Source organism: Podarcis erhardii (assembly GCF_964252035.2).
Source record: "Podarcis erhardii genome assembly, chromosome: 17".
Classification (NCBI taxonomy): Eukaryota; Metazoa; Chordata; class Lepidosauria; order Squamata; family Lacertidae; genus Podarcis; species Podarcis erhardii.
Genome location: NC_138515.1, coordinates 17,568,982 through 17,584,829, shown reverse-complemented (window position 1 = coordinate 17,584,829; position 15,848 = coordinate 17,568,982). Strand labels below are relative to the sequence as shown.

General features: G+C 41.9%; 1 protein-coding gene across 26 annotated transcripts in view; it reads left to right on the top strand.

Annotated features, from left to right (window-relative positions):
• The window catches only part of PTPRD (protein tyrosine phosphatase receptor type D), a 1,160,352-nt gene that overhangs the window by 1,007,297 nt on the left and 137,207 nt on the right, over window positions 1–15,848 (top strand). For 16 of the 26 annotated variants that reach the window (XM_081844735.1, XM_081844724.1, XM_081844745.1 and 13 more), the window contains 4 exons: window positions 3,056–3,173; window positions 8,280–8,867; window positions 9,234–9,334; window positions 11,619–11,878. In XM_081844735.1, the coding sequence (XP_081700861.1) occupies window positions 3,056–3,173; window positions 8,280–8,867; window positions 9,234–9,334; window positions 11,619–11,878 (1,067 nt within the window). The remainder of the gene's footprint in view (window positions 1–3,055; window positions 3,174–8,279; window positions 8,868–9,233; window positions 9,335–11,618; window positions 11,879–15,848) is intronic. The other 10 variants (XM_081844739.1, XM_081844738.1, XM_081844737.1 and 7 more) reach the window with 3 other exon arrangements.

The following is a 15,848-nucleotide window of genomic DNA, read 5'->3' as shown; positions in this document are numbered from 1 at the left end:
CGATTTTTGGCATTCCCCTCTTTAAAAAGCTCTAGAACTCTGGGCAATCCTCTGCAAAAATAAATAAATAAATGAGTTCCCAAAAATAGGGAGCGTCTTATATATGGCGGCATCTTACACATGGAAAAGTATGGTATTTCTGAGGGTAGGTCATACTTTTTACAGAAAGGACTCAATCTACTCCTAGGGTGATCACAGTGTCGATATATAGGTGATTGTCACATGACCCAAAAAATCCCTATTTTCAGCCCTTTGCATATAAGCAACACAACTGGATTTAAAGGGAAGAAGAGAGGCTTCTGTTGATAGTAACAGCCAACTGTGCTGTCCATGATAGGTGGAATCACGAATAAACCAGAGCTCTACTAATGTATGGAAAGTCTCCACACATGGGCACTCTGAGTTGATTAAGCTATTCATTTTATAACCATTCTGTTTAATAACAAATCTGTTTGCAAACACTGCCATCCATACATGAAACCCCATTTGCAACCCAACTTTGCCATTTTTATTAGTGTTGAAAAAAGTGCATATAGGGTTTACTAATTGGAAGTAAGAAAGAACTAAGAACATGCTTTCTTACATTACAAATTATGTCCCATTGATTTCAGTGGGAGTGTGTTAAGCACATATATGTAAATCAGTGGGACTTAAAAGGCTTAATTTTGGCTGGATCATACTCTTGATACCTAGTCTGTAAATTAAACATCATTAGTTCCCACTTCTGTTCACTTTATGAGCCTTTCCTCAGTAATTAGCAATTTGATTGTTACTGATTTATAACTTTCTCAACCTGCCCTCAGAGCCAGTTTCAAACATGCTTTAATCTTCATCCCCCTTTTGTTTATTAAAAAAAGCAACACATTGTATTCAATACTAAATGCCTTTTCCATCTTCTCTTGTTCCATTGCAACCAAATTTTCAAATTATGTTTAATGGCTCTCTCATATTATAGAGAACAAATTACTCTTATACTGAATGCCACTTCACAAACCCTACTTTTATAAAAGTGTATATATTTTATTTTTAATCACTAAAAGAAAAGGCTGAACTTTAAAAATATCCCTGTTACATTTAGTTGGGCTTACATCAAATGAATGTTCATAGTAGTGTGGAGGATTACAACAGTGCAGTCCAGTCCTATGCATGCTTTACTCGGAAGTAGCTGGGCTTACTTCTGGGAACAGTGCATATGAATGCAGCCTTCATATATGACATAAAATCAGGGCTTTTTTCAGCCTGAACTCACTGGAACTCAGTTCTGGCATCTCTAAGGTGGGCACCATTGCCATTGTGTGACCAGGGGGCAACAGCCCCAGCCCCCAGGCATCATAAGGAAGGAATAAAGACTCTGACAACGTTATATGGAATTAAAATTAGGCCACAACTTTATTAAACTTCCGAATGTAGGAAGACCTTGGCTTAGGCATTGGGCGTGTATCCCTCCCAGCCCCCCACCTGGGGGGAACTGGGGCTTATTAGGGTAAATGAGATATGGGGGTGCTCTGTGAGACATCAGTGTAGCAGGCAGCTCAGCCCATATCCCCACACGCAGGGTAGTTCACTGACGACCTTTCAGTGTATGACCAGTGACACCCATATATATAACCTTTTTAAGAGGGGACCCTGGAATCGCCGCCGCAGGGGGGTGAGTCACCACTTCACACACACACACCCAATATAGGGAAGAAAAGACTAAAGAATTCCACCCAAGGCCATAACCACCAAAGCTGTGACGAATTGCTATGGGGAAGACAAAACCTGCCAATGCAGGAAAATTTCTTCCCGGTCCTTCAACAGCAACCAGGCAAAGTCGGTAGCAGTGCCCGCTAAACAGGAAGAAAAAGTTAACCTGCAAACAAGAAACATTAAACAAAGGGAGAGTAGGTAGGGTGAATCTCCAGAGCCGACTGCCTGGCTATTGTTGGCTCCACCCCCTATTTGTAAATGGGGCTGGCGCCACCTCCCAACAAGAAACTTGATCACTGAGGCTGGGTGTGAACCTCCAAAAATTAACACTGAGAGGCAAGCCAGCCCCTGTTTGCCAGTAAGCTTCCTGGGAACTGTAGCACCACACGCAATCCCGCAAAGGGCACCCACAATGTAAAGTGTGAGTGCTCATTATAAGAGAACAAGAGAGGTGTTTGTGGTGAGTTCTGGCACCTTTTTTTTTCTAGAAAAATAGCACTGCATAAAACAGCTTTAGAAGTTGGAATGTAAGTAGGGTTCTCAGGTATACAGTGGTGCCCCACAAGACGAATGCCTCGCAAGACAGAAAACCCGCTAGACGAAAGGGTTTTCCGTTTTGGAGGTGCTTCGCAAAACGAATTTCCTATGGGCTTGCTTTGCAAAACGAAAATGTCTTGTGAGTTCCTGCGGTTTTTTCCCCTTCCCCCCCTTTTTCTAAGCCGCTAAGCCGCTTATCTGCTTATCCGCTAAGCCGCTAAAAGCCGCTAAAATCGCTAAAAGCCGCTAAAAGCCGCTAAAAGCCGCTAATAGCGCTAATAGTGCTAATCCGCTAAGCCGTCAATGGGCTTGCTTCGCAAGACGAAAAAACCGCTAGACGAAGAGACTCGTGGAATGGATTAATTTCGTCTTGCGAGGCACCACTGTACAGGCAGTGATAGCATAACTTTTTAAATAACGGCTAGTAAATTCGTAAATCAAACCTAATTCTCATTCCCCACTTTATTTGTACTACACCAGGAATAAGACTCTACACAGAGTGAATTTCAAAAGGATTTCCCCCTCCTCCTTTAGTACAGTTAACAGTACTCAGCCTTTGGCCTTTTGCTTGACAAAACGACTTGGGGCATGCTGCTCAGAAATGCCTTCACGCTTATTGCTGACACAAGTGAAATACAGTGCATTGCAAGGCCTCACCCACTATTCTGGTCCGACCAAAAGCTTGCCATCACTGCAGGTCGCACGAAAGCCATGTGAGCTGAATGTTATATGTTGCAACTAATTGCAAGGCAAAACGATCTTGATTTAGTAGTAGTGCATATGTTTTAATACGCATTCTCGTTTTTGTTTTTGTTTTGCTTCATTTTAGGAAATGATAATAGCGGGATTGCAGCCCGAGACAACCTATTCTCTCACTGTGACGGCCTATACGACCAAAGGAGATGGAGCACGAAGCAAACCCAGACTGGTGTCCACGACTGGTGCAGGTAAATAGATGGAGATTCCTTTCATTTCCTTGCAAGCAGCAGTTTGTGCTTTGATGCTTTCTGAATTGAAACTCAAAACGTTTGTGTAGGTGGCTATGGCATGCCTCAGTGGCATAGCAGCTGTTTCCTATGCTCAAGGCAGGTGTGTGCACCAAGCATGGAGGGTGCCAGCCTAGCCCTCAATGATGGTAACACCGGAGCGACCCCACTGGAGAAAAATGGGGGGCAAACTGAGCCACCAGCGGGGTGGAGCCCAGCCAGCTGACGTAGCCCTTGGCAGATAGAGAATAGGCCTGGGCTATGTACTGATACATCACCCAGGGCTGGTATGAGGGCTAGAGCATGATGGCGGCTTCACCTGGCAGTATATGGTGAGTGAAGCAGTTGCCACCTCTCCTGAGTCCCTCTACAACCACACTGCAGTTGCCTGCATGTGGGTACCAGGCTCATGGACATGGGACCATGGCCCCCCCGCCCCCCGCAGGATATGCCCCTGGTAGGCCTAAGTCAGGGGTAAGCAACCTTTTTCAACCGTGGGCCAGTCCACCGTCCCTCAGACCTTGTGGTGTGCCAACTATGTTTTTTTGGGGGAAACGAACAAATTCCTATGCCCCACAAATAACCCAGAGGTGCATTTTAAATAAAAGGACACATTCTACTCATGTAAAAACACGCTGATTCCCGGACCGTCCGTGGGCCAGATTGAGAAGGCGATTGGGCCGGATCCGGCCCGTGGGCCATGGTTTGCCTACCCATGGTTTTTATCTTTGTTGCATCTTGCAGTTGTTTATCTTTTATCCAGCTTTGCTTTATATTCCAATCTATCTTTTAGTGCAGCATGGGCAATGCATTGCTGTAGTATCACTACAGTCAAAATAATAACAGCTGTAAGTAGCAGTTAGAGTTATTCAGGTTACTTAGGTTGCCTACCTCTGGCCTAAGTGTATAAAACATTTGAAATACTAAAACAATTTTACCAAATAGATAAAACTGGTGACAAGACCCCGATGAGGATTGAGAGTGTAGGTTTTGGATAAACAAACCTAAAACAAATAAAGTGGGACCAGAAAAAGTTGAGTACTTGTGCAGAAGGAATTCCTGTAGATGGATTTGTTTTATTTTAAATATATTGATTGTGATGTTGTCATTCACTTCCTGTCACTAACTATTCCGGAAATGTGAAGCTACTTCCAAAATTCATAATTAAAAACACAATTGCGGTACTGTTGTGCAACTCAATTTCGGTGGTGCCTGTTCAGGATATTTTCCCAATCAGTTGTTGACCTATTGCTGGATTCTAGCCACTATAATAAGCCTGATATACGACAAAATGTTCTAATCTGCTTTTTATTTTACCAAATGATTTACAATGCATGTGAGTCATCTTCAATTTATTATTTCTGCCACAAAGAAATAATAGTAAGTCTCACATCACGTGGCTATATATATTTAGGCAAAACAGATCAATGTGTGTGTTTTTTAAATTGTCTAAACCCGGATAGCTGCCACAATAGTAAAAGCAATTTATGGTATAAATAATTTAGCGGCAGCTCCCCGCAGCCCCTCTTCTTAGAAATCTGAAGGAGTTATTATTATTCTGTTTCTGTGGACTCACCTGCTTTTCCTTGTGCTCCATTGGCTTCAGTGATAGTCATAATGCAGTGAAAAATAGGGCCTGAAATAGATATATCTATAGTCTTTTCTCAGCTCTGTAGCTGCCTCTTACGCAGCAGCAGGGAATAGTCAAAATTAAGCAAAGAGATATACTTCGTACACTGGGAAGAAAAGAGAAAACCTGTACAGTACAATGCACAGGATTCTATTTCCACAAGAATAAGGTGTTAGCAGTGAGGAAAAGGTGGGAAATAGCTATACAACCATCTGTATTTGTGTATTATTGGTAATAATAGGTAGTACTTGGGTATGACCCATTTTTTTAAAAGAAAACACTCTTTTGGTGTGTAATAAAGAGTTGCATTTAGATAGAAATGGGAGGGGGGCAGCGGGACGGATTCAGGGCCATACATTGCCTACTATTCCCTTAGGAGGGTTTAGATATACTGCATGTATTAGTGAAGGTCATGGATTTTGCATAGACTGTATGACCTCTCTAAAGATTTTATAACTTGGTTTTTTCTCCTAAGGGAGAGCTGAGTTCATTTTATATGCTTTGCTCAGAACAAATGCTCACACCTCTGTTCTCAGCCTTTCGCTAGCCAAAGTTTGAAACTTCAGTAGTGTATCAATTATCACAAACAGAAGCTTGACACTGCTCAGGTTCACACATCACATTAAACCATGGTTTTAAGACAGTAAGTAAACAGCAAACCATGGTTTATTTTCTCTTGCAACCCCATAACCAGGGTTTTTTTTCTCAGTCAGAACTCAGTTCTGGCGCCTCTCAGGTGGGAGCCACAAGGGAGATGTTCATGCTAAGTTCCGGCACCTCTTTTTCTACAAAAGCAGCACTGCCCCTAGTTAATAAACCTCTTGGGCTTGTTGATCAGGAGGTTGGCGGTTCGAATCCCTGCAATGGAGTGAGCTCCCGTTGCTCAGTCCCAACTCCTGCCAGCCTAGCACATTGAAAGCACATCAAAAGTGCAAGTAGATAAATAGGTACCTGTAATGGTTCTAGGGATTGCTCATGCGTAAATCGGCGCCACACCTGGCTGGGTTGCCTGAGTGAACCCTTTCTGTCCGGGCAGCCACTCACCCGTGGCTGTCTCAATCACTGGCAGAATCCGTCAGTGGGCGTTTCTTGAACTTCTTCCAGCAAAGAAGCTCTTTGACGCCTAGTCTCCGCCTACTCTCCCTGCGCAGAAGCCTTCTGCGCAGGGAGGGTGTGGGCAGCAGAGGACCTGTGCTCTCCCCGCTGGTCTCCGGCGAGGAGTCATGGAGCCACCTCGCCAATTCCCCCATCTGCCCCCCTTCTCCACTGGTGCTACACTGATTTCCTTCCCCAGAAGATGGGCTGCTTCTCTCCCTCCCGGGACGCTCTCTGGAATCCCTCTGGAGCCCTCCCTCTCCCTCTGGCTCCGATGGCAGTTCCCTAACAGTACCGTTCCGGTGGGAAGGTAAAGGGTGTTTCCATGCGCTGCTCTGGTTTTGCCAGAAGCAGCTTAGTCATGCTGGCCATATGAACCAGAAAAACTGCCTACGGACAAACACTGGCTGCCTCGGCCTGTAAAGCAAGATGAGCGCCGCAACCCCAGAGTCATTCGCGACTGGACTTAAAAGTCAGGGGTCCTTTCCCTTTACCTTTTTTGAGGCAGTGGACTAGGTTTGCACATAATACTAAACCATGGTTTATAAACTATAGTTTATTCAAACCATTATTTAACATTACGTGCAAACCAGGCTAAGTATGAAATCCAGGCCAGTTTTGTAAAATTAAGTCATAATGCTTTTTTCCTCAATGTTACATTGTGCTGTTCAGAGGAAGAGTTGCCTTTCTGATTGCTTCTCCACCTATGTATGAAATCTAGACTAAAATGTTCCTACGGATATATTGGTTTTGTATGTGCAAGCTAAGTAGCTGAGGTTTGGGTTTGTTTGTTTGTAAGATGGTTTATTTGTATACCTGCAGCCTGAAGTGATATAGACCTGGGAGAACTTAACCACTTGGTTCTGCTGAACACTGTCTCTTGCTAATGGAGTGGGAACCTTTCATATATGCTTATAATGACCTCATTCAGATGTCTGATAAACTACACTTTACAAGAGCAAAAATGAGCTCTGTGTCTGCACATTTCCCTCCCCTTTCCTCTCCCTCAGGCACCCACCTTACGCAAGCACAGTCTGATTTCTTAAACCACCGTTTTCCATTAGTTTTGAACCAAGAAACTGGTTTAAGATCCTCCTCCAAACTCGGATACCAAACCTGTTCATATATATATGTATATATAGATATATATATATATAAATAGATAGATAGATAGATAGATAGATGGGATGTGGGTGGTGCTGTGGGTTAAACCACAGAGCCTAGGACTTGCTGATCAGAAGGTCGGCAGTTCGAATCCCCGCGAAGGAGGGAGCTCCCATTGCTCGGTCCCTGCTCCTGCCAACCTAGCAGTTCGAAAGCATGTCAAAGTGCAAGTAGATAAATAGGTACCGCTCTGACCGGAAGGTAAACGGCGTTTCCGTGTGCTGCTCTGGTTCGCCAGAAGCGGCTTACTCATGCTGGCCACATGACCCGAAAGCTGTACGCTGGCTCCCTCGGCCAATAAAGCGAGATGATCGCGCAACCCCAGAGTCGGTCACGACTGGACCTAATGGTCAGGGGTCCATATATATATATATAGAGAGAGAGAGATCTGAAATGGGCAAGTTTGCCATTGGACTAGATCATAGTAATGTAGCAAATGAACATATAATGACTCTGACCTTACACCAAGGCAGCATCTATTAAAGGTTTCAGGCACAAATCTTTTTTCCAGCTCTCCCGAGAGATGCTAGACTTTACCATTGGATCTATTGTATGCAAGGCATGTGCCACTGAGGTACACCCCTTCTCAACATGCGAGATTTCTGGGATTTTTTTTAGTTTGTTTTCATTAATCACTTAAAAACTATGTCCACATGTGTAAAAGCTATTCTGTCGCTAGGCTTCATAGAAATAGACACTCTGCTTATCTCCCCCAGCCCTCCAGTTAGAAGCTAGGGAAAGGAGGTAGGAAAGACAAAATGCCAAATTTTGTTGTGCTGCCTGAATGAATACCGTATTTTTTGCTCTATAAGACTCACTTTTCCCTCCTAAAATGTAAGGGGAAATGTGTGTGCGTCTTGTGGAGTGAATGCACGCTGTGCAGCTATCCCAGAAACCAGAACAGCAAGAGGGATCTCTGCTTTCACTGCACAGTGATCCCGCTTGCTGTTTTGGCTTCTGGGATTCAGAATATATTTTTTTCTTGTTTTCCTCCTCCAAAAACTAGGTGCGTCTTATCGTCTGGTGGTGCGTCTTATAGAGCAAAAAATACGGTACTTGATGAACAGGAGGAAACAGTGTGTCCATCACATACATAATTTTTTCAAGATAAATGAATAAAGTTTGTTAGAAATTATTCATTTGCCCACTTTACTTGCTAACATCATCTTGTGTTGCAGTTCCAGGAAAACCTCGGCTTGTAATTAGCCACACACAAATGAGTACAGCTCTAATTCAGTGGCACCCACCTGTCGACACATACGGTCCTCTGCAGGGCTACCGCCTGAGGTTTGGCCGCAAAGACATAGATGCCTTTACAACGCGGGATTTCACCGACAAGGACGACCACTACACCGCTACAGATATTCACAAGGGGACTTCGTATGTCTTCAGGCTTTCAGCTAGAAATAAAGTGGGCTTTGGGGAGGAGATGGTAAAGGAAATTTCGATTCCAGAAGATCTGCCAAGCGGATTCCCTCAAAACCTGCGCTCGGAAAGTGCCACCTCAACTTCAGTCCAGCTCTCTTGGCAACCGCCCGTCCTATCAGAAAGAAATGGTATTATCACCAAATACACTCTGCAGTACAGGGATATCAATGTGGCACATCACCAAACGGAGATGTCTGTTGTTCCTGCTGATATTACTATGACGCTTTCAGGCTTAAAACCAGATACCACATATGATGTAAAAATACGTGCACACACAAGCAAAGGGCCTGGTCCATATAGTCCCAGTGTCCAGTTCAGGACACTACCTGTGGAACAAGGTAGGATTTGTCTGCTTATGACTTTTGTTTTAAAGGAATTTCGGTCTTTGGATATCGATATTTTTGAAGCTGTTACTAAAACTGACCAAACCATCGTATAAATAGTTTCAACTAACATCAGAGGTAAAGTATGTGAAACCTTACGTGTTTTGGATTCATTAGTATTCAGTTATCCTATATCAGGCAAGTCTGGCTCACATCTACGCAATAATTGCAGGTAAGAGAAATAGAACGTTTTGAGTTGCCATTTGTAAGAATGGGATATGGTTTTTAAAAGCAGGTAGGAGAATTGTGCTTAGGGTCGGAAATGGGATGGGATCCCAAGGTCAAGATGTACTTTAAATACATTGCCTTTTCCTTTTCCAGCAGTGTTTGCAAAAAATTTTCATGTCAAAGCAGTGATGAAGACATCGGTATTGCTCTCTTGGGAGATACCAGAGAACTACAACTCTGCTCTGCCTTTCAAAGTAAGTTGTTTTGCAGTTTGTAAGACTTGAAGGGTAAAACCTGAGATGAAGGAATGTTCTCATTAAGCAGACACATTTCAAAATGGTTAACAAAAGTTGAGTCAAGAAGAAGAAGATGAAGAAGTGGTGTTTGGATTTGATATCCCGCTTTATCACTACCCTAAGGAGTCTCAAAGAGATGGAGGAAGCAAGAAGGAAGAAGGCAAAGTGGGAGGATTTAATTAATTAATTGATTAATTAATTAGTATACAGCCCCAAACCAGCAGACCTCAGGGCGGTTAACAACACAAAATCACAATATAAAAAGCACATGATAAAAATCAAAACAAAGGCAACCCCAAAACACCCCCTTTCCACATTTTCAAAAGGGCATTGGATGTCAATCATCCCAAAGCCTATTCAAAGAGGAAGGAAACTTGGCTCCTAAAGGTGTATAATGAAGGTGGCAGCTAAGCCTCCATAAGGAGAGAATTCCACAAACAGGGAGCCACTGCAGAAAAGGCCTGTTCTCTTGTTGCCACTTTCTGGACCACCCATGGAGGAGGCAGTCAAAAAAAGGGCCTCAGAAGATGATCTCAGGGTCCTGGTAGGTTCATGAGGAGAGAACAATTACATGAATCTTAAGACAGCCTTATACACCCCTACCAACAACAACATTCTTCATTATGGTCCAAAGACCCACAAAAAACAGTTTCAAATGCAAAATGCAACAGAGATACATGGAAAAGATTCCAAGGCAGTCATTATGTTTTATCCAGAGCATGTTGATTTCTAGTTCTTATTACCTTTGAGATAAATTTTGCTACGGCCTGGGTAGTATCATTTGACTTATCTTTGACACGATGAGATAGAAGGTATCAGAATTCCCTGGTAAATTTACCAGTAAGGGTTTAATTAATTGATCCCTGACTTGTTCATACAGCCCACATTGTATTAAGATATGCTTCATGCAATCAACAGCCTGAGAACATGAACAGAGTCTACTATGATAAGGTATACCAGTCAGTCTGCTGTTTAGAACTGCAGATGGAAATACATTTAATCTGACTTTGGTAAACAGTTGATAATAATTGGGTACTGACAGATTCGTAAGGTACAAGGGTAATTGAAAATCATGCCCATAATAAATTCTGAACACAAATGGTCTACAGGTTACATATGATCAAGAGCAAAGATCGCTGTATGCGATATCCCATAACCTCTGGCTCAAGGATTTAAGGGCAATGTCATAACCCAGATGATATAAAAAGAATGGTGAAAGTCCAACACAGGAGATTTTGGGGGCCATAGCTTTTGACCATGAGCTAATAGATTCCTCATTGGTTAAATGTAAAAGTAATCCCACGCCAAATACCAAAATCTTTAACCAGTATTTCAAGGCAGCCCATCATGCTTTTGATGAAAAGTGGGCATTCACCTGTTTCCAGAAATAGAATTGAATTAGGAACACAGTTTGGAACCTGAAGTTGGGACCAAAGGAACTTTGCCTGGAAGCCATCCAGCTTAGGAAATAAACCATTATACCAGACATTTGAAGTATATAGGAGTTGGGGAACAAATTTTGCATTAAAGACCCTTATGGCTGGTGGAACATAATGACCTCCCTTTGAGTAAAACCAATTCCAGGACTTTGTGTGGTGAAACAACAGCCCTAAATACTGAGAAAAGATATTCCCCTTGTAAATTGGTATTAGATGGCCATAATCTAGAGTAGACCAAATATACCTCTACCGGTGCCAGTGTCCAGGCAAGTGGTATCAGGCAACTGAAGAGCTACAGCTACTATTCCACCTTCCTGCCTGCGCCCCCAGACTTAAAGGTTGAGATTGCATTTTTGAATGTCTTGATGAAACAGAGAGCTGGCTTTAGCTGTTCCTGACCTAAGCTAGTTTACAGCAAGCCATTACTGTGTATTTGTGTTAAATCCAGTTTAATTTGAAGTGTGCCTCCAGTTAAAGGAATTGTTGTCTAGCAGAACATAATATAACTCTGAGTGGGATATCATAGAAGAGTGATGTAAAGAAAAGCTAGTGCGAATCATTGAGGAAGCTGCTGGGAATCATTATTTTAAGGTCCCCCCAAATAACTGAAGTTTTCAGGTAATTCTGAAGAATCATACATAGTTGTGGCATATACTTACAGACAAGAGAAGATAAACAGAACATTACTATCTTCCTGAGTATTGCTGGATCAAAAGCAGTAAAGGGCAGCTAACATGGTTTATTCTTTCCCTCCTTAATTACTAACAATTTGCTAACAAAAATGAAAACCCTCACTTTTTTAGATCCTGTACGATGATGGGAAAATGGCAGTTGAGGTAGATGGCCGAGCCACTCAGAAACTTATCACCAACCTGAAACCTGAGACATCATACTCATTTGTACTGACCAATAGAGGCAATAGCGCTGGAGGTCTTCAGCACAGGGTAACAGCGAAAACAGCACCAGATGTACTGCGAACCCAACCACTGTTCATTGATAAGACCAATGTCGATGGAATGGTAACAGTGAAGCTACCAGATGTTCCTGCAAACAAAACTATAAAGTGAGTTAAACCTCAAAAGTCATTTGTACTTTATTACTTACTGGATTCTCTGCATTAAAACCATGAGCTGCTGTAGCTGCAGCCTTGAACTGCATGTTTTAGGTCAACCTATCAGAATTTTACATTTATTTATTTATAACATTCGTATCCTGCCTTTCTTCTTTGTACCCAAGAAATTCATCCCATTAACTTGAGGATCTCCCACCTGTGCAATGGGACTTCTTCTCCCTGTCCTCACCCTCTGCACTCACACATATCCATCTGTTCTGGGGGTTCTCTCAATCCTCTGAAGGGGATTTAAGGGGGTGCACAGAGAAAAGAGTGTGGGAGGAAGTCTTATAGCACAGATGGATGTTCTTACAGTAACAGGACGACTTCACTGAATAAACCTGGTGTGTGGGGAATTCCTATCTGGTCCCTTATCCTTGCACTGCCCATGATATCAAATCTCTAGTCATATTCCCAGATTTGGACAAATACAAAGACAAAGCAAGGTATCCGTAGAAGATGACACAAGTGTAACTGAGGGCTCCTGAAGCTCTTTGTGAACCTTGACGATCAGACATCAAAAATCAATAATGTTTCTAAACTTATCATGTCACTGATGTAGGTTTGGGAGAGCAAACACCAGTTGTAGGTGGCACTCCATAACCTGGCAAGATGAGACGATGACAGCAACATCTCCCCAGTGATAGAAAGCTCTGATATCAGAGACAACAGAATCTCCAACCTTCCTGGTTTTATATCTTCCAAATTCTCAATATCTGTACAATCATCCAAGAAAATGTGGGGGAAGGGACTGTCTTTACCTTAGCATTTCATCAAATATTTACTAAATATTTGTAAATGTAGAGGAAACCTGAAAAGATTATGAACATATTCCTTAAGAGTAGATAATCTACATGCCATTCCTCTTTCCACTGGCAACGCTTTTTCTATAAAAATAGCACTGCACATTCCCAATTTTTTCTCCCAGCTGCAGCCTATGAACAAAACAGCAATACAGTGGTACCTCTGGTTGCGAACGAGATCTGTTCTGGAGGCCCATTCGCAACATGAAAAGCCCTCAACCTGAAGTGCCATATCTGCGCAGGTGTGCGGCGCGATTTGGCGCTTGTGCGCATGTGCGAAGCATGATTTAGCGCTTTGTGCATGCGTGAGTGGCGAAACCCGGAAGTAACCCTTTCCGGTACTTCTGGGTCGCCGTGGGACGCAACCTGAAACAATGTATCATGAAGCAAACATAACGAGGTATGACTGTATTGGGAAAAGGCATTTCAGCTCAGCCTTAGGAAAAAGATGTACCCACAGAGTGGATTTTGCTGCTACTTTGAATAATGCTGTGATGACATGTGCAAAGATGGAGTGATTCTGCTCTGTCTTCCACTGGGAGATGTATGTTCTTAGTGGGCTACAGCAGAAGTATAAAAGAAGACGAGCACTTCCTTTGCACATTTCTTGAACTGCTCAAAATGGCTCTAGTCCTGGTAAAGACATAAACTGTAGAACTTTGGTTGGCTAAAACACTGTAAGGCAAAACCATAAGATGGGTCAGTTATGTTTAGCAGTCCAGTCCCATCATGTACAAATTAATAGGGCAATGGCGGTTTACTTTGTCTTCCCTTTTAAATGTTTTTATCACAGACATCGTTTAGAAAACAGATATTTTTATTTCCAAAAATAGCACGTTGTGATTTAACTCTAAAAAGTGATCCCATAATAAATGAATTTGGCAGCTATATGTTCTGTTCACAGTGCTGGAACATGGTTTACAAGGCTTCTTAAATGCTTCTGTGCAGATTAAACAACAAAGATAGTACTAAAGACCTGACAGCAAAGCGCCAATAGGGATTCAAAACGATGGACAATAAAGAGTTGCCAGGAAAGCGTGAAACACAGTACAATCAATAAGTGTTATTGCTCTGTTTGCAGTGATTCTTGCTTCCTATAAGACTCCCATGTGTGTGACGAAGGAAATGGGAAGGAAAATGAGCAGGTTGTTAAATATTGTTGGGGATACAACCTGGATTTTCTCAGCTGACATTTTATACCACGAGCTTTGTGAATGGAAGACCCTCTCTTTATTGCTAATTGAGGAATTCAGAATGAGACAATATGAAAATATATTACATTGGAGTGTTAACAGGATTAAAGTGTGGGAAATGAAGCCATTGCTATTAAACTAAGTAAAGATAAAGTTTGTAGGAAAGTATAGAAAAGGAAGCCTGAAGACGGAAAGCATCGGAATGATTTATGGAGAAAAGTAATTACTAGAAAGGGCCAGGGTATAACAGCAACCAGGAGTAGCTAACATCTGTGGAGAAGACAATAACCTTTTTCATAAGTTGTGGAAATGTTGGAAGCAGGACTGAATTTGTGCTGTGGCTCACGAGGGATTAGCCACAATATCTAAGGTGATAAATAAGAAATGCATCTGAACATCTATTACCACTGAGAAAACTCAGCTTGTTCTAAAGGTGAGCTCTCAGAAAGCTATGTTGGTTAATGGCAAATGCACAGTTGTCTGTCCTGACTCTGGGCAGACTTGAGTCCTGGCACCCCTGTAGTTGCAGGGTGCAAGCAGGGCGGAAAAAGATGATATTTGACATAGGCCCAGAGATCCAGAGCGGATGGACCTGGGTTGCAGTTCCTTTATTATGATTTTAAAGGCTGAAACTTAATTATAGAAATACCCATAGCAGCCAGGGTGGATAAAAATCAACTTTTTAAAAAAAGATTTTTAAAAAATTTAAATCGGATTTTTTAAAAATTAAATTGGATTTTTAAAATAAAATGCTTTTGGAGGAAAAATCTTTCTAAATATAGTTTTCTATTTAAGTTACATTATAGTCCAAAGGCTATTCATCAGTAAGTAAGGATTTCAAAATAACCTAGGTTTCTTAAAAGGGACTCCTACAATCTGAATGTGTAAGAATTAAATTTCAATTGCAACAGTCTAATTTCCTTCTGTATTGTGTACGTTGTTTGTAATTAAACTTTTTGTCTTGCATTAGTTTGCACAAATTACAGCATTGTCATTCACACACAAATCTTACCACAGCTACATGCACAAACACAAAATTCAACAGTTAAGGCTTGGATGTTGATTTCAAGGTTAATGTGTAAGACTGATCATAGTCCTGACTGGACTTTAAAAATGTTCCCAGGCTTCTTGTCATATCATAACTTCAGTCACTTTTCGTGATAACGGTGTGAAATTTATAATAACTAGTCACTTTGGTGGAGCTGAGCACCCAGGAATTGCTGTTAACTTCCCATTTGTGGCCAGAAAGATCTACATCTGATTCTGATCTAACACATTATTGAAAGTACAAACTTTAGTATAGATTTTAAAAAGTAAAAAATGCATTGGCACAGATGATTGGCTGGTCAATAATTCAGTCAATGTATGAGTCAAATAATACACTTTCAATAATACATTTCAATACCGAATTATATAACCAGTGTCCCATTTCTGACAGACTGCTAGTTAATGTCTACTCTTGTTTTGTTTCAAACACTCAGTTTTCAGAATATCTCACAGATGCATTGCCATTCTCTCTGGGTCAGCCACAGAAAAGGTAGCTTGTTAGGCCTAGCATCCATACCTTCGATGGCACTCTGGAGTCAGCTTGCCCGTATTCATGGTCAACCCTTAAAGCTGAACTCTAAGGATTTATTTTTTAACCAAGTTGCCATAAGTACTTGACCACCATATTTCTAGAATGATGATCATATCTTTCTACACACAGGAGCCTGTCTGTACATCCAGCAGCAATAAATTTGTCAGCCATTTGTCATTCCGCTACTGGCTGTGTGTATGTGATGAGTGGAAGATGAGAAGCACTGTACTTTTCCATGTATAAGACGAGGTGTTTTTTACTCTAAAATAGTGTTAAAAACCAGAGCTCGTCTTATACACGGAAATTTCATGGGGAGACGGATGATTGGTTGCAGCCGCAAGTGATTT